This window comes from Chiroxiphia lanceolata, chromosome 20 (assembly GCF_009829145.1).
Source record: "Chiroxiphia lanceolata isolate bChiLan1 chromosome 20, bChiLan1.pri, whole genome shotgun sequence".
Classification (NCBI taxonomy): domain Eukaryota; kingdom Metazoa; phylum Chordata; class Aves; order Passeriformes; family Pipridae; genus Chiroxiphia; species Chiroxiphia lanceolata.
In genome coordinates, this window is record NC_045656.1 from 7585784 (window position 1) to 7609124 (window position 23341).

A 23341-nucleotide genomic window follows, 5' to 3' on the forward strand; every position below is an offset into this window, starting at 1 on the left:
ATTTCCTTTCTTCCTACTACTACTCCAAATACCTCACTCCACCTCTGATATGCTTTTTCTTCAGCTTTTTTCAATCCAGGATTTCTTCATTCCTGCCTTTCACAATTTTTTAATAAAAAGTCATAAATCACAGGTCAACAAAATAGTGCCATAGTGGAGGTGGCAGATTTGGAGGGGGGAAAAAATGTGGAAAAGCAGAATTGGGACAAATAAGAAAAGCTGATTGTTAGAGCAGCAACACTTTGCTGGAAGCGGCTGCCAGTTTTCAGAGACTTGTTCCAAACAATTGAAAAGAAAATAAACAGCAAACTGAGGAGCCGAGGGCTGTAATTAGCACTTTCCTTTGCTGTCCCTGGTCCCTGACAGAGCAGCAGCCGGTCAGGGCGAGTCACCTGCACCACCTCAAGGAGAGCTCGGGCATTGCAGTTACAGACACGAGGGATTAAAACCATTTTTGCTTTCCCATTGACTCCTGTGGGCAGTGGATTACGACTGTTTTGTCAAGTGAAGCTTCTTACCTTCAGCTGTTTTAGAAATTCGTTGATCTTTTAGTGAAAATAGCAATATGTGCTGAATTCCTCTCCTGTACTCTGCTTTCCAAAGTAATCAGGTTTGGTCCTGACAATCTTCACTTCCCTGCAGACAGGAAAAACCCCACAAGTTACTGTCCTTGCATCCCCAGCCTTCCCCCTGTTTTGTCTCATTCCAAAGGGTTTACCAGGACAGGATCTGTTGTGCCTCACTCACTAAACCTTTATGGAAGTCAAAGCACAGTGTTTTAGTGCATAAATATCTGTCTTTGGATTAGACCCCTTGCTCTGGACAGCAGGATTTTTTCTTGGGAGGTGGGATGACAGATGGTACAAGGAATCTGTGCTTTCCCTTTCATACAGATTTCCAGCTCGCTACTGCTGGGAGACTGGAATTATTTTCCAAACTCACTTTTTCTACCCTCTTACAAGAAATAAATTCTCTCTACTTAGAGCCCTTCTGCCTTTTACTTAATTATATCTTTGGGGTTTCTTCTAGTTTTAGAGGGATCATGACCTTTGCCTGAGGTTTTTCTCCATCTCAGTCTCTGCTTAGAGTAGGTTCTTTCAAGAAGTCTAAAACACTGTTGCATATAATTCATCTTAGTCAATGCAGTTGCTTTCTCAGCAGCACCAGTGTCACTGCTCAGTTATTTTGGTAGGGCACACAAAGCTCTAATGTGAAAACCAGCATGCTAAGAACACAAAACCACCTTTCAAGCCTTATCCTGGCCTTTTTGTTCAGTTGGGTTTTTTCATTAATGTTTTCTACAGCAGCACAGTTGTTGGTTTTTTTCCTTTAATTTCTTGCCAAGCAATGTGGAACCTTTGGAGCATCATAGAAATAACAGATTGGAGATTTCAGGCAAATCCTTCAACTTTATGACACTTATTTACCTCATATGTGAAAACCTTTCAGGTGCTCCTCTGAGTCAGTTCCAGAATCTCATTAAATCTTCTGTGCATTGGTGGGCAAATCCTAATGATTTAGGGAAAGTATAAAAAAAAAGAGGAAGAAAATGCACTTAAGACATAACTTGAGATACTTCCACCCTTCTCCACAGATACAGCAGCTGTAGATTCCAGCAAAAGGATGGGAAGCATCGATCAAATTACCTAATAATTGTAGTACCAGCTGTACGAAGAGATTGGTAATAATTCTGCAAGTGTCTCTGATTCACTGCCTATAAAAGGGTAGGAACAATTTTCCAAATAACATAAAACAAATAAATCCTAAAGTATTTATTTGTTCCCATCTTTTGCTTGGTTAGCAATCAGACTACATTAGAAGCTGTTACAACTGGCTTTGGGATAAAAGACATTCTTATTGCCCTTCCCTGCTATTTTCCACACAGAAAGTGCTGGGATTCACATCTGGGAGTTGGATGGGGTTTGGAGAGGTTTTGCTGTTTCCACTACAACTGTTTTAAGAGCACATTCCAATGGAGAAATCTGACTCTGAGAACCCACAAACTGCCACTACATGTAACCTCTCCTCCTACCTCTTCCTTGTCTTCATTAGGAATAGTTATTTTTTGGCTTTTGATTGAACCTGAGACAACGGACTTTTATAACATTATCTGTCAATATTTGCCACCTGTCAGAGGAACTGCCCTTGAATTTTCACATGAAAACAACGTGGGTTTGTAGACGAACTGGAAAAGGAAACTGTTAATTGGGTGGTTCCTCAACAATCCAAAGGTCAAGGCTTTGCAAAGGATATAAACTAAAGGACGAATCAGCATTGAAATACAGTGGGCATGAATTCTTTTTTTATTCTAACCAAAGCATCTTTTTATCAGTTGGCTGTTAATTTTTTTTGTAGTCTGGGTTTACACTTCATAACCTGCAGCAAGCCAGGCTCACTGCCACGTTATTTCCCTTCCACCAGCTGGAAAGAGTTTAATTTTTCATCATCTCTGAACTACTTCCTGCAAACCAGCAGGGGTTAAGTGGCCTGTTCCTTGATCACAATACCCCATGTGTGCTGGAGAGGGGCTGGGCCAACTCACTGTAACCTCTGTGCTGTGAACTGCCTTCCACACACCTGAGAAGACACCGAGGCTCTTGTGGATCCAGCCGTGCCACTGAGAACTTCCCCAGGTTCCGTAGGGAGCACATGGCATCTCAGTCATGGCTGTCTCCAGTCTCATTTCTCCAGCTGAGGGCTGCTGATCACATCAGTGAGTTTTCCCAATTCCACCCTGCAAAGAACTTATAAAATTGCTGGGCAAATAGAGGCAAAAGTGTTGCTGCCAGATTGGCTTCGTTTCCCGTGACGTGTTTCAGCCATGTGGATTTTCTGTGCTTACTTGAAGGAAAGGGAGAGAAACAACATACTATTGTATCAGCTGTACAGGGAAATATCTGGGCAAGAGCTGGGGAGATAAGCACATGCTGGACAATACTTCTAAATACCTAAATTAGCAAAAACTGGCCTGGAATCAGTTTTTCATTTATCAAATTCAATCCTCATCAGTGCTGCCATGGGCAACAGATATGTCAGTTAAACTCCAGAGAAAAAGTTAATTCTCTTTGGCTGCTGTCACACTCATAGATAGCACAGAGGAAACTGAAGAACTGGTGTTAAAGTCATAAGTAGAAAGATCTTGAAGGACTAAAATTACTGACCTTTTGGAAGAGGAAAAAGCCCCCAAAACAACACATGCATTAGTCATAATCAAAATATCGTGCATAATACAGCTCTCCAAGGGACCTGGCTCTGTTTCAAAGCCACCAGGGTTCAGCAGCAAGCACAAGACTGTTTACTTGCCCTGATGCAAGAAACAGCACGAGGTGGAGACTGAGTACCAGACCCCCAGCACCAAAAGGGACCCCAAAAGATCATCTGGTCCATCCCCCCACCCAAAGGGGGATCAGCTGCACCAGGGCCATTCCTAACATGGTTCTGTAACGTGATCTCCACGATCTGTAACAATGGAGGCACCACATCCTCAACAATCTGCTCCAGTTCTTGTCACCAGAAAGCTTTCCCTAAGCTCCCTAAATCTTGCTGCAGTTGAAACCTCTGATGTTTTCATCAATTTATCATGAGCAGTGGGAACAAAATTCCCTTCCTAAAGGCATCCACTTATGAACTCATGGAACATGATGTCTCCCCCTCTGACTAAACATGTTTCTTTCCGCCTTCTACTAGTAGTGATTTCACATCCTCTGGTCATTCTTACCCCTCCTCTCTACGCTCCTTTCAGTTTTCATCTTCCCTGAGCTGCAGGGCCCTAAACCAGATCCTGCCCTCAGCTCACACCCAACAGTCCTAAGCAAACCTGGGTAATTTGACATCTATTTCGGCTTATTTCTGTTCATATACCCCAATGTGACATTTTTTTCTACAAGACTATGAGGTCAACCATGACATTTTTAAATTTTTCTTTCCACCCCACTCAAACTGAGTTCATTCTTGTTCTTGCCCAGTTACTCCTGGCTACTGTTCCTTAAACAACTCACATTTGCATGGTTTGACAGAGATCACATTTTGATGAGCAAAGAGTATAAATCAGAAATGGTTACAAAATATGTGATAGTCACCTGATAATTAAATCTATTTGACAAATCAATATTCAGCAATATCTCCAGCACAGCTTTGTTACTTCTGCAGAAAAGCCTGTGAAGGGCATGGACTGTAAAACACATAATTCAAGGACAGTAACAGCCTCTTGCTGCTGCTCCACACCAAGTTCTGTTGGCCAAGCAGCAGTCCTGTTAGAATGTTAATCCAGAATACATCAATCCCAGCAGGTTGAATCATTTTGGATGACTCCTAGACAAGCCCTAACCTGGATTTAGTTGAGCAGGCAGGATTCAGCTTGGGATTTCTGACATATGTACCTACATGGAGACACATCTGGGTAACCAGCACAAGATACACTTGCAGAATCATTTAATAACTTCCTCCCTCTGTTGTCCAAAGGGAAGAAAAGTCAAACCACATTGCAGAGCACCATGGCCATACCAAACATCCTTTTTTAGCTTGCACTTGACTTGAACAACATCTCTGTGCCACCCCACTCGTGTTCCAGGGTGGTTGTTCATCCTTACTTACCCTCGTTTGCCTTGGACTAAACCCAGTGCAGAGCAGGGAGGTTGGCAGGGGACACACAGACATTCTGGACTATTTAAATCACAGGATTAGTCCTGCTCTCAAACTATTTGAGTGCCTGTAGCATGTGAGATATGTTCACATTTTGGCTCACTCAGAATTATTTGCAGGTCATTAATGTCTTCCCATCTCATGGGTTACATGTGTCTCATTTAAAAAAATAAAGAAACCAGAACTGTGCCAGTCACTTTAGAAAGTGTTTATTCAAAAGCTTCATAGCACCATCTTTGTTTTTTAAAACAACCAAATAAAATGCAGCAATTAAAACATTGGTTTTTCTGTTGAGCATGACACTAACTCCACCTGTGAACATATTTATGGTTGTTCTTGCTAATATAAGTGAAAAATAGCGCTCCTGTGCACACAGACACAGCACTGGGCCTTGGGGTGGGTTATCCAGTCCCAGCTCAATAATGGAAGAATAAAACCAAGAGAAACTGGATACCTCCAGGAAACAGTTCCCCCTCCCCAGTTCTGCAGGAAGAGAAAAGTTTTCTAAAGGTAATTTTTACCAGTTTCAATTCATATGTTCCCCTCCAAAACTTCAGCAAAACTAAAAATGCAAATATATATAAAATATTTTTGGGCATTCTTTTATGGAACAAGTCAGAGCATAATTAGTTAATTAAGTATCTCTATGTGTTTGTCCTATCATCTAGCTATTCATTTTAAAGGGCCTTTCATGCCCATTTTTTCTAGGGAAAACACTGGTCAAAATAATTCCACTACATTACTACTCTGATTTGCATTAAAAATTTAAGGTAAAATCAAACTGCCATTGACAGCACTTGTCACTTGTGTTTTCATGAGGAGTTTTTTTCCTTTTCCCTTTTGAGTTTTGGAGTAGCCAGTCTGAGAGCTTTGATCAGCCAAGGCAGTAAAGCGCTATTTCCCAAGGATCCTTAACTTAATTTCAGGAATACGGACCACGCCGAGTGCTTGGTCACATCATCATTTGGCTATGGCTTCCGACCACTGGAATTCTCTATTGCATCTACTTCTGATGACCGTGGAGAGGCAAATGCTCTGGAGTTCACTTGGCTAAAGCCCCCATGGGGTCCCAGGCTGGCAGGACAATGGGCTCCTGCTGCATCACTGCCAGGATTTCCTCTGGCACGTGCTTCTTGTCCACCACCACCTCGTACACGTACTCGGAGAACCAGTCGTCCGTCATGATCAGGTAACCTGGGGGTGAAAACAGACCATCACAGCACAGAGCCAAGTCTCACCTGTGAACAGGGCATCAAACAGGACCTGCTTCTCTCTCAAATCAATCAAACCAAACAAAAGAAAACTCACGAGGAATTTAACATACGGACTGACAGGATGTTCTTCGTGTGCCCTGAAAGGCCAAGCGAGAAGCCCACTAGGAAAAACAAGTCCCAGAATATCCGTAATTTATGTTTCCTCTGTTAGAAAGGCATTGAGAATACTCAAGGGAATTAAAAAGCCTTAAAAAAAAAAAAAAAAAAAGGCATTTAAGGTAGAATGTAAAATTGAGTATCTGGCTTATGAAGTATTCAGGATTTTGTGTAAAAGGCAATTTTCCAAATGAATATCCAAACCAGCTCTGGTTTAAGAAAGCTTTGCTGGTTTAGTTCCTGCTACTGCAGGCAGCTGCCTGCTTTCCTCAAACATAAAGCCACCTAAATCACACTTAGGCTGAACCACATCTTAATTTTCTCCCCTAATACAACTCTTACTGAGAACTTCAGTGAACACCCTTTAAACTGGTGTGGGGGAAGTCACATTTAGAGGATCACAGGTTCGAGCAGAGCCACCATTGGAAACAAACTCTTCCAGGTGAGCTGAAAATGAGAGTGGCTGGGAGAAAGGAAGCATTTAGCAGACAGATGAGAAGGCTTTATGTAATAAAGTTCCTCATGTCCTTAAACAGTATCATCACACAATCAAATGAAACAAGAAAACGTCCAAAGAATGTGGACAATAAACACATTTATCTACACCATCTTGTTTCTAAAGCAAGAGATCAGATAATTCCTATAAATTAAAACCCCTATCAATTGTAACCCGAGCTAGAAGCCATTTTGGAAACACTGCCAAAGGGAGCTGCCTTGATTATTCTCTCTTCAGGATATGAGTTCTTGGGACACACAAAAACCTCTCACTCCCAAGAGCCAACAAGTAATTGCACCCTGAGAGGATAATGAACTGTGCCTCTGACATCCCGTATCTCGGAGCCGACGGTGCCGATTGGGATCGCGGCGTCTGAGAAGGAGGAAGCGTCGAGCAGAACCTCAGGACATGCAAATAAGTCAGGTGGCTTTTAGAGCAATGAAAACCACTATTAACCACAGGAGACACCTCCTGCAGACACCTGAAAATAAAGCCCCTGGAAGTGCCCGAAGGACTCGGCACAAGCCCCTCTGTGCCCGTGCCGTGACTCCCCCCCAGGGAGAGCGAAGGGACAGTGCCTGGCACAGGGCACTGTGGGCAGGAGGGGAGGGCAGGTGCTGCCACTGGATGGCTGCACTTAAATCCTTGGAATGCCCTCGTGCAGAAGAGCATGTGAGCAACAGCCAGGGCAAGAGATGAAAAGCCCTAAAGGGAGCTGACTTGTAGCTGGAGATGTATCACAGGAAAGTTCTTTTCGTGCCAAAACAAGCAGATGGACCCCTATCCCAAGGGATGTGATAGTGTGATTTAGTATTGCCCTCTTGCTTGCTTTTAAAAAAAGATATCCTATGGGATAAGCTGAAGTCAAAGTTAGGTAATAATGTCCTGTGTCTCCAGAACAAAAGAGTACTCAGAATAATTAAACTTGCCTGGATGGCTGAAGAAGTGCCAATAAACCAAAAAGGAAATATTTGACTGGGAAGTGACTTTTTTACCTCAAAAAACAAGCAATGTTTGTCAGCAGCTGTGTTCATTCCTTGAGGAAAAACAGAGAGGGTTCCAAGAAACACTTTTACAACAGATATAAATGTAACTACTAAATATGCAGGAGAGGCAATGCTAGGCTGCTGTTCCCAGGGCTTCCTTTTCTCCAGGACAAGCACTACCACAAGATTTCAGTCCTGCCCACTCCAGAGTGTGGGCACATAACTGACTCCATCCCATGATCCCCAAACCAGGGGTCACAGTCTTTCCACTCCTGTCCCAGGCAAGTCAGGGAAAACAAGTGTTACCTGGCACCTCAGAATGTGTTTGCAGCAAAGCAAGAGGGACAGCAAGGAAAAACACTTTCCTTCTCTCCCAACAAATAGTCATTTGTTTGCTCGGTGTTTAGTGAGCCAAGTCCAGTCCCCGGTGTTTTGTTGTAGGCTGGACCCTTTAGCACCCTGTCCAAGAAATATTGGGAGTTGGGGCTTACTGGTGTCCCCCACACCCAGCTGGGATGTGCCAAGTTTATCATCATCCTTTGGCTGCCTCTTTGCTGATGTGGATTCTTGTGCTTGACTTACCCAAGCACTGCTTCCCAGATAAGGCAGATAAGATAAAAATCTTACACCTTATCTTATCACAGCGAGAGTGACAGAGCAAGAGAGCTCAAACTATGAGTCCTCACCCTCCCACACCAGCTACTAATGGACACTGAGTGAAAAAAGTCAGGGCAGGAAGAAGGAAACCCTGTCAATTTGAGTCACCATCCCTGGAGGGATGTGAGTGATGTGCAGATGTGGCACTTGGGGACATGGCTCAGTGTGGGCTTTGCAGTGCTGGGTTAACAGTTGGACTCTGTTTGCCCTTAAAAGGTTTTTTCCAACCTAAATGATTCTATGACTCTAAGTCACCTCTTCTGGTGTTTGAGAAGAGGCTCTGAGGGATTTGTCCAACTGCCCTTAGTTCCACTGCAGGTTGGGTGGTCATACCCACGAAAATCAATTCAGGGATTCACCTCCCTGAGATAACACAGTCTGAGATAGAGCCAAGCTTCCTAGTTCTGATGGGATTTTCTGTCAAGGCACTTTTCCTGGCAACTCCCTAAGCAAAACAAGGTATAGACAGCGAGCAAGACTTTCCAGAGACAGTGGTCTCCACCAGTGCAAAGCAGATAAGGGACAGTGACTCACCCTGCAAAGTCCACACAGATGGCATGTGGACAAGGCTGGGCAGGGTTTATTCAGGTCACTTTGGGGTCCTATTTTATTTCAAAGGACAAGTAGTTCCTCTTAAACAGCTCTAGAAGAGCTCATTCTTGGGAAAAAAAAAAAAAAATATCAGTGTATTTGGATGTTCCAGCCCAGAAATGCCACTGCTCAGTCACAGCTCAACAGGTACCACTTGTAGCAGTGTCAGGGTTCAGTTATTGCCCTGTGATTTGGGAATAACAGCCAATATTCTGAAATTGAACCCAGTCTTCATCCAGTTCTAATAAAGAACAACTGGCCAAGGAGCATATACAACCCACACAAATTGCTGACAGACACTTTTTAACTTCAGTGATTGCAGAACTAACCCAAGTCCACTGGTGCTGTAAGGCAGCTGAGTAAGGCCCTTCCTTCCTGGAAGCATTCCTCTCACACCAGCAGCATCTGACATCACAAACCAAGCATCTGGAGTGTCCCAAAGCAAAGTGTTTGACAATCTCAGCACATTTTTATATTTTACATTCTCTATTATGCACAGAAATGCTCAACAAAATAGTTTTACTTGGAGACAATAAAAAGTTTTGATGTTCCTTCAGTATGGATTTGGCTTTTTTTGCTTAATCCAACATCCCAAAGTACATTTTACTACTGTCACATGGATGAGCCTTGAAGGCTGAATGTCAACAGTTCCATTGTTTTGTCAAGACTGAAGATTTTTATTGGGATACTTTGCTGTGAATTGATACAGCTAACTCAGAACAGACACTACTGCAAGACCAACAGGTCACAAAATAAATTAAGACACTTTTCCAAGAACATTCTACGTTTTAGTTAGTTGTTCATGTTATCAAAAGCTTATGAGTAAGACCACATCCTAAAACAGTTCTCCAGAAATAGTCTATTCCCAGAAGAAAACCTAAGACGTCCTGGGAAAGTTCTGCCATACCAAATCTTACAAGCACAACATTTGGGATTAATGTGCAGCAGAAAAATGTGGTCAGCAGTGACTGTTGTGCCCTGGGACACTGCCCAGCCTGGCACACCCAGCAGGGAGGCTGTGCCACAGCTGAGCCCACATCCGACCTGTCCCACAGAGGAGATGACAAAAGCCATGGGCTTTCCCTCCCCTCCATTAGGAAAAGCTGAGTGACCTTGGCAGGGCAAAGCAGGGACGGCTCTCACACCACCAGCCCCACTCACCAGGGCCTGGGAGGTCAGAGCTGCCCCCCAGCCCAGCAGAGAAACACCTTCGAGTCATTCCCATTTTCCATGAGCATGGAAGTAACTGGAAGCAATTTCCTAAACCACTGCTGTGACTCAGGGTTCTGTCCATGCTGCTGCCACGTGCCAGTGCCTTTCCAAAGGAACACCAGGGCAGGCCAGGACAGGAGAACAAGTCCAGTAAGGACTCGATGTTGTGCCCCCACTGTCTGTCACACCAGAGAGCAACACTGCAGGGGTGCTGCACACCCTGTCTTTGGCACAGCTTCCAAAAGGCAACCAGAACTATCATTTTTTCATTGTTTTTTCCACAGCCAGCTGTTGGAGCTAGAACAGTTTGCACCGCAGCTGTTCACAGCACAAACTGGGACCAGCCATGCCCTCATTTCCTCATTTACAAAATCAGTAAGCAAAATCTTGCAGATTGATAAACAGTGCTTTAAAAGAAAACACAAACCACTTCAGTGTCACACATGGCTCAGGAAGGTTATTCAGTAACACCAGCCACAGGCAGCACAAGATCCCACAGAGGGGACAGCTGTAGTGACAGACTCGAGCTTAGCTCTGCTACCAAAAGCTTTAGTACATTCAGAAGTGTTGCAGTGAACTCTTCATTTCTGCTTTCATACCTGAAGGAAAAAGCATTCCTATACAATGCAGTCCTTGGAAGTGATCCTGTCTTATTGATGCTGCCAAGCATTTAGCTACTGTCCCCTTATGAACAGATCCATTACACACCCACAAAAATTCCTGGTATCTCACAGCAGAGGTACCATCATAGTTTTGGACTAATGCTACCAGATTTTTCACACTTGTGTTCTGCAGCAAAGGACTGAGAACAAACAGCCAAGGTTCTGACCAGTGTGACAGAGGGAGAGCAAACTCCTACAGCTGCTGGGGATTTTAGGAAGGGATAAGGGGAATTTATTATGTCTGGGAATTTACTTGTGGTCAACAGCAAACTGGTATCAAGGATTAAAAAAATCAGCAGCCTCACAGCAATGAACTAAACAACCTTAAGAAAGTGATAATGAAGGATTTAAACTTTGATAAAATATGAGCTTTATATAAAGTCTACCAGTATCTTCCCATGCCTTCCACACACAAACCAGTCCTTATTCCCAAACACTATGTTCAGCCCTCTGTTCCCATGACCATAAATTACCTTTATTGCCACGGTCTTCACCCCAGGAGTTTTCCACTCTCCATTTCTCAAATGCATCTTCTTGCCCATCCTGTGACAAAACAAGTCAATGGCATTCAGTAAGTGCAGGACAGGCCAGGGAAGAGCAGCCAATCCCCTCCATGTCCAAATCCAGCACCAGCAACCACAGAGCTCTCCTCCCAACAGTCTGCAGGCACCACAGAGTTCCACACAATGCTAAAATACCTGTCTACCCACTTGCATAAAATCTGAGGAAATGTGGTCAGGAAGAGAGCCTGCAATAAATACCTATTTTTACCAGAAAAACACTTGAATTTAACTAAATTCAAATTTGGCCTTAACTGACTCACAGAATTTAAGCAGCCATCCCTATCCCCCAGCAGGGCTTGGGGCCTTCTGAAGTGCAGGATGCACAACTTGCCTGAACTGGGAATCAGAGGAAAAGAACAAGGACAGCAAAGCAACTCCCATAATTCAGAACAGCATCAGTAAGAGCAAGTGCAAACCCTTGAAGAATTCAGCTGAAGGACACAGCCCCAAGTCTGGTGCATTGCTACTAATATCTTTTAATATAAAAAAGTAACCTGAAAAAACACCTCATAAATCCATTTTTAACATCCAATGGAATATTGTTGCAATGCTTCTGTTCTCACTCAAAAATATAGGACAGTCCTTAAGATGAGACACTTGAGAGCTCCCAGACAGGAACTGGGATGAGCATGTTCATGTACAGTAAGTTTTTAACCAAAAGGTGCATTTAACACAAATCAATTTTTGATGTTGTAAAATTGTAATAGGATTTCTTAAATCTTCAAAGCCTTTTTTATAAAGCAGGTAAATCCAAAGTATTACATTTTCAACTCAGTTTATCAAAGCTCCTTTAGCTTAAGTAAATGTTTAATGTTAAGGCATTTACAAACAAGAAGTAGAAACAACTTTGCCCATTTTGAAAGTGTAAAAGCTTCTGAATTCTGAACTTCCTGCAGGATAACTTCTTTTAAATCATCTTTTGATTTCAGACACACTATCCATCATCTACTGATCTTCTACTCCCTTTGTTAAAGAATTCAGGTCACATTTAGTCACATCTTCTGCAACTGTATTTAAGTATGCAAAAATTAATTTAAAAATACAGACCATAGACTGGAGCTGCCAGTCACTCACACCATCAGTGCAAACACACAGGCTTCAGTGATGAACAGATAAATAAGTTTTTAAAAAGTACCACTATAAAACAAATTTTCCTTGGTTTTTAGTTAGATTTTTAAGAAGTGCTCATGCAATCTGATACACAATGGAAGTGTTTAGAGCTCAGAGTGCAGAAAACAGGAAAAGTTATATCGAGTTGTAAAAAGTAACTTGGAAAAATTATTATGACTCAGCAGTCCCATCTCAAGTCCCCAAACTCCAGAGCTCAAGCAAACTTGTTCTGTGCTGTGCAAGCTGTTATTTCTCAAGCCAAGGTCATGTTGGACAGGAAGAGATCACTTCAAAGAAACTTTATTAAAGACAACTTCTGGAAATAAATGGAAACATCAACATTGCAGATAACCCTGAGTTGTAAGTTTTTACATGGTTCTTTTTACTGCATTATGTGCTTTGTTATACTGCTAGGAGCTGATTTAGTTGTGGACTCATCTCAGCCACGGAGCTATTTTGGACACTGTTTTCCTCCTCTAATTAGAGGTCAGAGAGATCCCAAGCCAGGGAGCTGCAGGAGGTTTTAACACTGTTACAAAGAGCCTCCTACAGCATTTTACCAGGAGCTTCATGCTCTAAAACAGACTGAACTAACCATGCAGTGGTTCTCCAATAAAAGTCTGTGGGCAAAAGGAAACAAGCCCCTTAGCATGTCTAAAATTCTTCCCTTCTTCTTAAATATTTATAGTTCTGAACGCTCAGACAAACAAACACAAGGAGAACAAACAACAAGGCCTTGTGGCAGAACAGCTTACACACCGAGCCCAGAGCACAAACAAGCACCCAGGATATTCCAATAAATCCCTGCCAGCATCAGAAGTTCAGGAAGGAGACTCTACCTTCTCAGTGACAGCTGTCAGGACCATGGCATGGGTCATCAGGGATTCTCCAAAGATCAGTCGCTCTGCTTTGTTCATGTTCTTGATGGAGACACCAAACACCAGCTCATGATTAAATCTATCAGAAAGCCAAATAAGCCACATCAAAAAGGATGCAGGGAGAGTTCTGACTAGTAAATCAGGGATTTAGGAGACTGCCCTGTCCCAGGAGCCAGTGCACAGACTGGCACTGAACAGAGTTCAACTAATTTTAATGTCAGAATAAATGCAAAAACTGATCCCTTTAGGAGTTTCTCTCACCAGATATTAGACAATTTAAATAAGTGAGAATATTTAACAACTACTTGTAGTGCATCTTTAAAGGATTCAGATTTAACTAACAAGTGAAAACATTTCTGTGCTGCTGAATTACTTAAATATAATCTTTTGGGGTATATAAACCAAAGTATGCACAAATTAGTTTCTTAAGCAGCCAAAGGACTGTTCGTGTCCTCACCAAGGATCCCAAATGGCATCCTGGTTTGATTCTCTACTCACATATTCAGGTCATTGATTCCCAGTTTGCCATAGAAGTGCTTTGCCACGTCACAGCCAAACCACACAGCCTGCAAACAGAGGGAAGGGTCATGTCTGGGCCATATCCCAGGGGTTTTCCATGGCATGGGCTGCACTGTGCCATCCATGAAGAGAAGCCAAACCCACCTCTCCATCCTTAATAGATGCTGCAGCCAATTTCTTCAGGACCTCCACGGGCTGGTTGTTGTAGAGTGTTTTCCTGCCCCCAGCCATGTTGCCCAGGTACTCCACTGTGTACAGCCTGTTGTAGGGATTCTGGGGTCGAGGATCGTTCACTAGACAAATCTGCCAAAACCCAAGATGTCATAAAGAGGTGCAACTGAAATCTCTGAGCAGTGGATCTAGAAGGATTTCAGGGAATGGCTTTTGTCCCAGATACCTGCCTGTCCCATAGCAAACAAGCCACTTAACTGAAATAGCATTTTTATGGGTTTGTTTGTTGTTTTGTTTTAACAAGTTCAGCTCCTAACTGTGGCAGAGCAGCTCTGCATGTTATTCCTGCTCTAATGGCTGCCTTATGACCTGTTATGACTGGTGAGATCACTGCATATTTAATCATTACAAAATCATCGTGGAGCTGCAACGTGAGATCACAGATGATTGAAGGGCAGAGCACAAACAGCACAACAGGGAGAATAAACACGGGGCCCTCTGCCTTGGGGGAGCAGAACCCACCCCATGTGCTGCAGTTACAGGGGGGACAGACAGTGGAAAATAAGTGGCTTAGCAGCAAACAGAGGTCTTGGAAAGCCTTTCAGCATCCCCCACCTTGTCCTCCATGTTGAAGTAAGGCTTCACATGCTCGTTGTAGAACTGCACCGGTGTCATGGGGCCGTATTTGTGGTAGTTCTTCTCCTTATCCCGGAATTCCCAGCAGAAGGTCTCCGGAGGGCTGCCCAGGCAAGTACTCACTATTCTGAACACCTGCCCAGAGAAGCAAACAGCTGTGAGCCTGATGGAACATGCAGGTCTGCCTCTCCTACCACAGCAATGCCACTGCAGGACAGATCTCCCCAGGTGAGAACCAGCTGGAGAAACGGGATCTTAACGGTCACCTTTGAACAAGGTGAATAAACACACACATGAATTATTTGCATTTATCCCTTGAAATCTGGGTGTTTCAGCAGTTCAAAACCAATCTGAAAGGCCACAGGAAAATCAACAGCATCTCTCTCCATTCTCATACTCCATGTTCTCAGGTAAACCATCAGGCAAAACAGAAGCTTAAGGCTGAACCTACAAATTTCAGGTTATTCAAGGAATGCAGCAGCCAAAAGCAAAAGCCAGGACGCTGCCCAGTCTCATTCCAACATTTCCTAAATAATTCTGAAGTTCCTCCATCAAGATACTCCCCCAGTGCAAGAGAAACGTTACCAAAATTGATTCTAGAAAGGCTTAAACATTCAGCATCACCTGTTCCACCAGGTGTTTGCCCCATGCAGGGACAAATCAGACCTTCTAATATGGGCATTTTATCCCAGTGTTTCCACTGCACTAATCCCTTTTTTTAACCATAATGTTCATTTGGATTTCAAAGATGGGCCTTTGTTTCTTTTCAAAAGCCCAGAATAACCTCCTCATCTGTTTTAATAACATTTAACAACATCTCTGTTCAGGGCTGAGCTGGCAGGTTATCTAATTTAATTCCAGATCCCTGCCTGCTGGCTGTGACATCCTTTACAACTGGCAGCTTTCTTTGGATTTTTAACACAAAAAGTTGACCAGATTTCAAGTCAGCCCCCTTATAAATCAGAACATGAAACTGCACTTCAGAACTACTACTGTACTTTCTCACAGGGCTTATCAGGGAACGTGCTGACACTGGCAGTGTAACCAGATGAGTGTCTTTAGGGACACTGAGCAGGACCTGCCACAGGTACTCTGGGGACAGAGAATTTAATCATAGTTAAACAGGTTTGAATCTGTTTTACTTCAGCTGACTCTGGTCTTCAGCTCTGTCCATGTCTTGAGCACAAAGTCTCTTCCTTGCAAGGAACCAACAGGTTATTTAAAACAAGAGGAGGGGGAGTCAAATCTCAACTGCACCTTCTCCACTGGGATCCAGCTCCTGTGGTCTGTGCCAGCTTTCCCAGGCTGGCAGTCCTCACACTTTCCCCTCTTCTTACCTTTCCCAAAGCTGACTTACTCTTCCTGGAGCTGGTTGAGCTGATTTATATGGATCCTAAGGCTCTATAAGAACTGCCTTTGTGCTTTTGTGCTCTTTGTGCTGACAGCAAAAGGAATGCACTGTTCATGTTAAGTAACACAGACCTGGCTGTGCACAAAATACAAATAAAGGTGTTCTTGCTCCAAGCAATTTAAGAAAACAAGCAAAAAGATTAATTACAGGTTGAAACAAGGGTGTGGGCATGAGGTTTTTACTGTAGGAACTCACACGTTTATTTCTCAATAAATATGTTAAAGAGCAAGTGTAAATCCCTGAACTACTATAAATATTTAATTTTGCACATACTGCACGAAAGGTACCATTTGCTGTGGCTACACCCACATTACCTCAGATAACCACAAGTGGTGAGAGATGAGGCTGTGGAAACAAAATAAGCAAGAAAAATGCCTAAAAGGAGAGCTGCAATCACATGGGCTCCAGGCATGGAGGAAGGAAAGTGATGGAGACAGAAGTCTCCAGGGAACAGAGGCAGTGCAGCCTGGGAATGGCCTCCCTCAATTGTTTTGCCACCACACCCAACACAGGCCATCTCTTTGTATCTCACCAGCTTCCTCCATCAATAAATATAATAAGCATATTTTAATTAAAAGGTGACTTATATCAACCCAGTGACAACTAGAACCAAGATAAGGCAAAGATATAGGGGCTTGTGGTACAACCCAAAATGAGTAAGGAGGGGAAAAGGACACTCCTGATAAGGAAGAGTGTCTGTAAAGAAGAACAGCAAAGGAGAAAAATTCAGTTGCATGAACTGCACTGATTTCAACTTCCAACTTGCTGTGCACTGGTTTGATAAGAAGAATGTTTATACAGTTTTGGAGTGAATATTTAATTGTGTGTTCCAGTATAACTCCCCCATTTCAGCTTGAGTGCTGCTCCCAGCAGGAGCAAACTGAGATTTGCTATGCAAATAAAACCTCACAGAAGAAAACCAAGATCTGCTTTGCCACATAAAAAGAAAAAAACCAGAGGCAACACCACTTACATACATATAAACACATGCAAACCACTGTTACTACTGCAGGAAAAAATGCTGTGCTAACATCAGAGGATTAAGCATTTACAGAACAGACAAACTGCAATCAGTTAATAATAACCCTTTAAGGTCAGCTCCAGGACCCCTTGTCAGAGGGCAAGAGGCTCTAAACAAAAGAGACATTTTGCAGTGTCCCTGCCTTAAAAATGACCATCTCCAGGAAGCTTTTGATGTCTGCTGTAAAATCCTCCAAGGGCTTTTGGACACTCACATGAATGCAAGTTACATTAATTCACCTTTCAGCTAAGAGCTGACTGGCAACATGCTGGGGTAGGCTCAGAGCACAGAATTCTGTTCATCTTAAGGCACAAATGCATTTCACAACAGTTTAGGTGAAATCCAAGGAACATGAATCAGTTTTCTTTTAATCTAACCTTAAAATTAGATAAAAAGAAGCTACAGGTTTTTACATGAAGTGCAAAGATGAATTTTGAAAACTCAAACCAGCACATTAATCAATATTTGCATATTAGTGGAACTGCCTAAAACTTCACAGAAATAGCCCAAGGTAGGTTCTGACTAATACTGATGTTGACTGGACTGCAGAAAAACTAACACACAACACCAAAACCTCTGATTTAATGATTCATCTAAAAACAAACATTAAACCACTTGGCACTGTATGTTTGAGAAATAAATGAAATATGTACTTTTTTTAAAGTGCACGGACTAGGTCAAACTAAAACAGGCTCAACTTCTAAAGTTATTTTTGGCAGTTAAAGAACCAAGTATGAGCAGTACAGAATGAGAAAAATGACACGGGTCACTCCTGTTCTGAGTGAGCAGATGGAGGTTCAGGCTCTGCAGACACTGCACTTGCAGGTCGAGTTAATTCACAGCCAGAAAACAGATGCTGTGATTCCTTCCTCTGCTGCCCCCCAGCATCAGCCCACGGCTGGACTCAGCCTTGTGCAGAGACCTCCCTTCTGTGGTTCTTTTCTGCTCTCTTGTGGGGAATCTTTGCACAACACTCATGCTGCAAGATTTGCATTCAAAGCCATCGGAACGTGATTTTCAACCTCTTTCCTGCTATTTATAAGAGCCTGACAGGCTGCTATTTTGACCTCTCAAGACACAAAATGCTGTTTTCATGCAGCAAGGGGCAGATGTCTGTCAAATGTCATCATCCTGAAATCTATAGATTCAAGATCTTTGTCTGGAAGTATGAGAAAAAAATCTCAGAATGAGGTGAGCAACAAGCCACTGCAAAACAAATTCACTTGAATAGCTCCAATCACACTTGTAGTTGGGCAAAAAAAGGCACTTGTTTTGGCTGAACAAAAGGAAGAAATCCCTTCCACTCTGGCCCTGTGTTCCAAAAAGATACGTGTCTTTTTAATTATTTACCTCTTCTACAAGTTTATTTACCTCTTCTATCATCATGTCCATGGCAGAACAAAGTTCTCCTTTGCTTCCTCCACTCTCCACCATGTTTCTTAACCGCAAACAATATTCCCTCATCTGTTTGAAAAGAAAGTCGTTTGATTACAAGGGTAGGAAAGGTGTCACCTAATCAGTTCCAGGACTTCCTATCTGGTTGTTTCAAGCACCTATTTTACTCTTCACATCATGTTTTCAAAATGAAAAGAAAACACCCTTCAGAAGGCTCAGTTTGAGACTGATTCATTAAAAAAATAACAAGATAATTGAATGCTTTAAAATATCAGCAAAATATAATGAAAAATTAACAAATAGTCACAATTCAATTACAGTTTTCCAACCACTGATGTGAGGCTTGCAGCCATTAAGCTCTTAAGGTTTGATTTCTCTCGGTTCCATGACTGGTGCTGCAACATCCACACAACATCAGCACCTCTGTGACTCACAGAACACACTGTCTTCATACTGTAACATTTATTTTGCAATTCTAATGCATAATTGATCTCCTGGTTGATAAAAAGCAAGCAGCATTTCCCCACTGCATGCACAACTGCAGCAAGAGCAGCACACACCTCCCATTACTGTCACCATCCATAAGGCTGGGAACAGTGAGTGGGGCTCCCTCAGGACCAGCTGCTTTGCTGTGCTCAGGACTAAAATAACATTAACAACACACTAAGCTCATTTCAGCACATACTTTGCATTTTTTATGTGGATTTCAGCAGGCAGTTTTCCCTGAGCACGTAGCATATGAACTGGAAAAAAAATAATCAAATCCCATTGTAAAAAAAAAAATATTTTAATCACCTTTTTTATCTAGCTACCCACACTAGCACCTTCCCAGGTTAATTAATTACTGTAGTTCAGGGAATCAGTTAACACCTTCCTTCAGACCAAGCTGGGCACTTCTAGAGTGAAAGCTGATTTTTAAGACTCACTGTTTTGAAAATACATTTTTTCATCTTTTTTATCAAATCTGACAGCCATTGCCAGAAGTCTTGGCAAACTGGTAGATGAAATATCGAGGGGGTGGAAAAAAGTCACCTAGACAGCATGTGCTAGTTTTGCAGAAACAGATTTAAGCAGCCACATGTCAAGAATCAACTCTTTTGGAAATCTGAGGATTAGAAAGAACTGCTATTAAAACCACATGGGGTACCTACCAGTTACTGAAGCCTGGCAGTGGGCATCTTCAACAATCTCACTTTCCTGCTCTGTGTTTCAAGATTAACATCAGACTTTGGTGAGACTTTAGGCTGCTTGTAAATAAGTTTAAGTTGCTGAGATGCACTTAACACTTTGGTCAGTAAAGATAAGGTGGCCGGGAATATTTGGAGCAGGTTCATTCCCATCCCCTCCCAGTCACTATATCATCTAAATCAATTTTACCTTATGATTCAAGATCTCATTCATCCTCCTAGTAGCCTCTGTGGTGTGAGACTCTGGGAAGTATTTCTTAGGGACAACACCGTACTTTTCTAAAAGACATAAAACTACAGGTCAACAACTGGCTTTTCCACACAACAGATGCCCATACTTTGCTTGTACCCATGTAAAAGCTAAAGAGAGTTTGGATTTGTGCAGAGATTATAAGGGAAAGTCTTTTACTGAAAAGGTTACAAGTACTCCAAGTTTACATTTTAATTTGTGACTGAATCTTCACCTCTGAACCACATTCCACAGGGGTCCCAGAATGTGGAATCCCTGAACTGCTCAGTATCATTTAACTCAACACTTGAAAGTTCTAAACTAATTAGTGCTTTAAGTTCCTTTCACCAGAAAAAAGAAAACCAACTTGATTACTTTAAAATTAAGCTCCTGAAAAACCTTCTAAAGAACTGGGCCTCCTATGAATCATTCCATGTAGTTTATCCACAGTTAACTGACTAACTTCCTGGTCTCCTTTCCTCCTCAATACTTATAAAATACCAGCAGCAGCTCAACTGTTTCCTACGTTGTAGTACCAATAACAGATCACACCATGCAAGGCTCTGGATGTAACTGCAGCAGCAAAAGTCTTCTTTGCCCTGATTAAGTATTAATAACGAATGGGTGAGGGGGAAAAAAGGAACCTCCAGGCTTCAAAGAAACAAATTCCTTTTGTGATTCTAAATATCTGTTATTGGTTTGTTGATTTACAAAAGGTATCACATTGTTTCACAACAGAAATGAAAGCAAGTGCGGGTGTAATTAAGTCTCTCCATCAGCGTAGGATCCCGTTTATGCTGGATCTTTGTAAGACCAGCACTGCCACATTCCACATCAATTCCCTCTCACTGGTCTTTGTACCAACTTCAGGCTGCAACTCCAAGTAGTTTTGCTCCTGCCTGGTAGACACACCCAAGTGTAGCCACGTTTTTTCCTTACCTTGTACCCTAAAAATTGTACACAGGGATATAAATAAATAATGTTGAGTTGACAACTGGAGTAAAAAGGGATTGAACCTTTTTACTAAATGGGAAGTCTGAGATATCTGATCATTTCTGTTGATTTTCTGAGCTCTTATCATCAGCAGCAATATGCTAAAGCAATGCAAGACAATTTAAGCCCAACATGAAAGAGGTCCTTGGTTAGAAAAGGTAGTGGTTAATGGCATCCTGTTCCTTGGCAAATTCCCAGGTCCCAAACTCAGTTTCTTCTTCTGTTCCATTCCCCATCTCAAACCAGTGTGCAAATTCAGGAAGGGCTCCTAATGACCAATTCTCTTACCAATAATGTTAACCAGCATATCCCACTGTCCTCCATCATTGGTGGGGTTGGACAGCAGGAATTGGACCAGTCTTCCTTCCACTGGCTCCTTTTTCTGGGCTGTTTCCACAAAAGCATTTAAAAAGTAGTAACAACGCTCAACCTGAAACACACGGGGAAAAAAACCCTTTTAAATCTGACATATAATTAATTGCTGAATATTCAAGTTGTTTGGAAGTACAAAATAGATAAAGCTACTTCCTGCTCATCCACTGAAATCCTTATTTTCCCCCCTCTAGCATTCCAGGGGCTACCTCTTTGTTACAGACCAAATATTTAGGAGTGAGTTAGCTCAGAGCTTGAGGGTAGAGGAACAGGAAATGTGAAGCAGAAGTTATGCAATGAAGCCTGGCCCAAACTAGCACTAGATTCACTTGATTTCCCTTAGGGGGACGAGCAGACACACAGCAGGTGACAAGCATGAGTGACAATCATGTTTCCCCTGAGCCTCCAACAAGTAACTTATGAAATATCAAGTAACTCCTGAAGTATCAAGTAACACTTGAAAAAAGACTTTTACTATTCCAAAACATCAACATGTTGACAACTTTCTTCTCAAGCTGAAAGCCACACTTTGCTCGACCTGCATTTAAAATGCATTTTTAAAGAACTTTTGAAGTTTCATCCCACGTGTGTTTTCCAGATGTGTTGTTAAAACAACCAAGCCTAAAAGAAGTCCTGTCCCAACACTAACACCTGATTGCATAAGCCACCCTAGCACAACCTGCACGACTGTACCTTATCCCAGAAAAAGAGATAGGACTGGCTGAACTCAAACTCTTCAATGTTGTATTTCTTCATGAAAGGGAGACGCATCGCGTTGAGACAGGAAAAGATCCAGCATCTCCCTGAGAGATCAAAGGAACAAGGATTAAAGTGGAACGCCTGTACTCAAGAGCTGCACAACAATTCCTTTTACCACGAGATTCATGACACAGTTCTGCCTCCAGCCTTTGGCCAGGGCTGTACCACACCAAAAAGCTCTGAAGGACTTCTGAAATCTTCCACTGCGAGCACCGGTCTCAGTTACAGGAGGAAGGAGAGGGAAACGCTGCAAGCCTGAAGTCTGTTATTAACTCAGGAGATGCTGCAGGGATTCAACTTTGCTCCGGAGCCCGGACAAAGGGCTCCCAGAAGCACAGTCAGTGTTACCAGTCAATCCCCAAACACCACCCCGGGCCCGACCCCTTCTCACCGGAGTTCTTCTGGTTGGTGACGGGCTTGCCCTCGGCGGGCACGGCGTGCTGGAACACCTGCACGGTGTCCTGCACCACCTGGCGCTGCAGGCACACCTCCAGCGGGTCGTTGCATGTCGCCACGTTCTGGGCCAGCAGGAACTGCGGCTCGGCCCGCAGCCGCCGGCTGAAGGCGACGGCCTTCTCCGTGCTCAGCCCTGCCGAGGGGACACGGGGACACGGTCGCGGCCGGCCCCGCACCACCAACACCCGCCGAGAAACCCCCTCCTTCACCGCCCCCCTCCCCTCCTGGCCCATCGCAGGGTCTCCCGGCCCCCCCTCACCCACAGCCCCGGTAACGCTTCCCCCTCCCTCTCCCACCACCCCTGCCCGGGTAACCCCACCCCAGACCCACTGCTGAGGGCACGGCCAGTCTCCCACCCCACGGACTGGATCCCCCCCGCCCGTAGCCCCGCTAAGGGCCGGTAATCGTCCTTCCCCACCCCGAGGTAACGGCGAGGTAACAGGGCTCCTCCGCGCGTAGCCCCGGTAACGGTTGCCCCCCCCCTCCGCCCACACCCCTCACCCCATTAACCGCCCCCGCCATGGCTGAGGTACCGCCGTGCACCCCCTTCCCCCCCACCAGCGGTCGCGGCCCCTCCCGGACAGACCCCCCCGGCTCCCTCCCCCCGCTCACCGCGGGCGTTCATGGCGGCACCGGCGGCGCGCGCTCCCGGCACGGGCCCGAGGCGGAAGCGGCTCTTATAGCGCCGGCACCGGAAGCCGGAAGAGGGGCCTGGGGCCGCGGCCGGGGGCGGGGGGCGAGTGGGGATGGGAGGGGGGACGGAGCGCGGTGAGGGACAGGATTGGTGTGGGGGTGCCGCTCCTGCCCCTCATAGCGACCCCCGTTACCGACCCTTCACAGCGACCCCCGTTACCGACCCTTCACAGCGACCCCTCACACTGACCCTCACTCTGACCCCTCATAGCGGCCCCTCACACAGATCCCTCACAGCGACCCCCCACAGAGACCCTCACACAGATCCCTCACATCTGCCCCTCACATTGACCCCTCACACCGACCCCCACAGCAACCCCTCACACCAACCCT

At 43.9% G+C, this 23341-nt stretch overlaps 1 protein-coding gene across 1 annotated transcript; it reads right to left on the bottom strand.

Annotated features, from left to right (window-relative positions):
• Window positions 1–4834: 4834 nt before the first annotated feature.
• Window positions 4835–23020, bottom strand: BLMH (bleomycin hydrolase). The gene is made up of 12 exons (XM_032707219.1): window positions 22928–23020; window positions 22251–22448; window positions 21794–21903; window positions 21017–21158; window positions 19697–19785; window positions 18296–18388; window positions 14472–14627; window positions 13830–13988; window positions 13665–13732; window positions 13128–13245; window positions 11089–11158; window positions 4835–5835 (listed from the first exon to the last, which is right to left on the bottom strand). Exons 1-12 carry the CDS (start codon window positions 22938–22940, stop codon window positions 5684–5686), a joined length of 1368 nt encoding a protein of 455 aa, XP_032563110.1. The 5' UTR covers window positions 22941–23020; the 3' UTR covers window positions 4835–5683.
• Window positions 23021–23341: the final 321 nt, after the last annotated feature.

Excerpts from the sequence above, each read along its gene's own strand:
- BLMH (XM_032707219.1), bottom strand. Across the intron at positions 18,389-19,696 it reads ATGAGATCTTGAATCATAAG|ATGAGGGAATATTGTTTGCG; the intron begins GTAAAATTGATT and ends CTTTTCAAACAG. Across the intron at positions 11,159-13,127 it reads TGACAGCTGTCACTGAGAAG|GATGGGCAAGAAGATGCATT; the intron begins GTAGAGTCTCCT and ends GTTTTGTCACAG.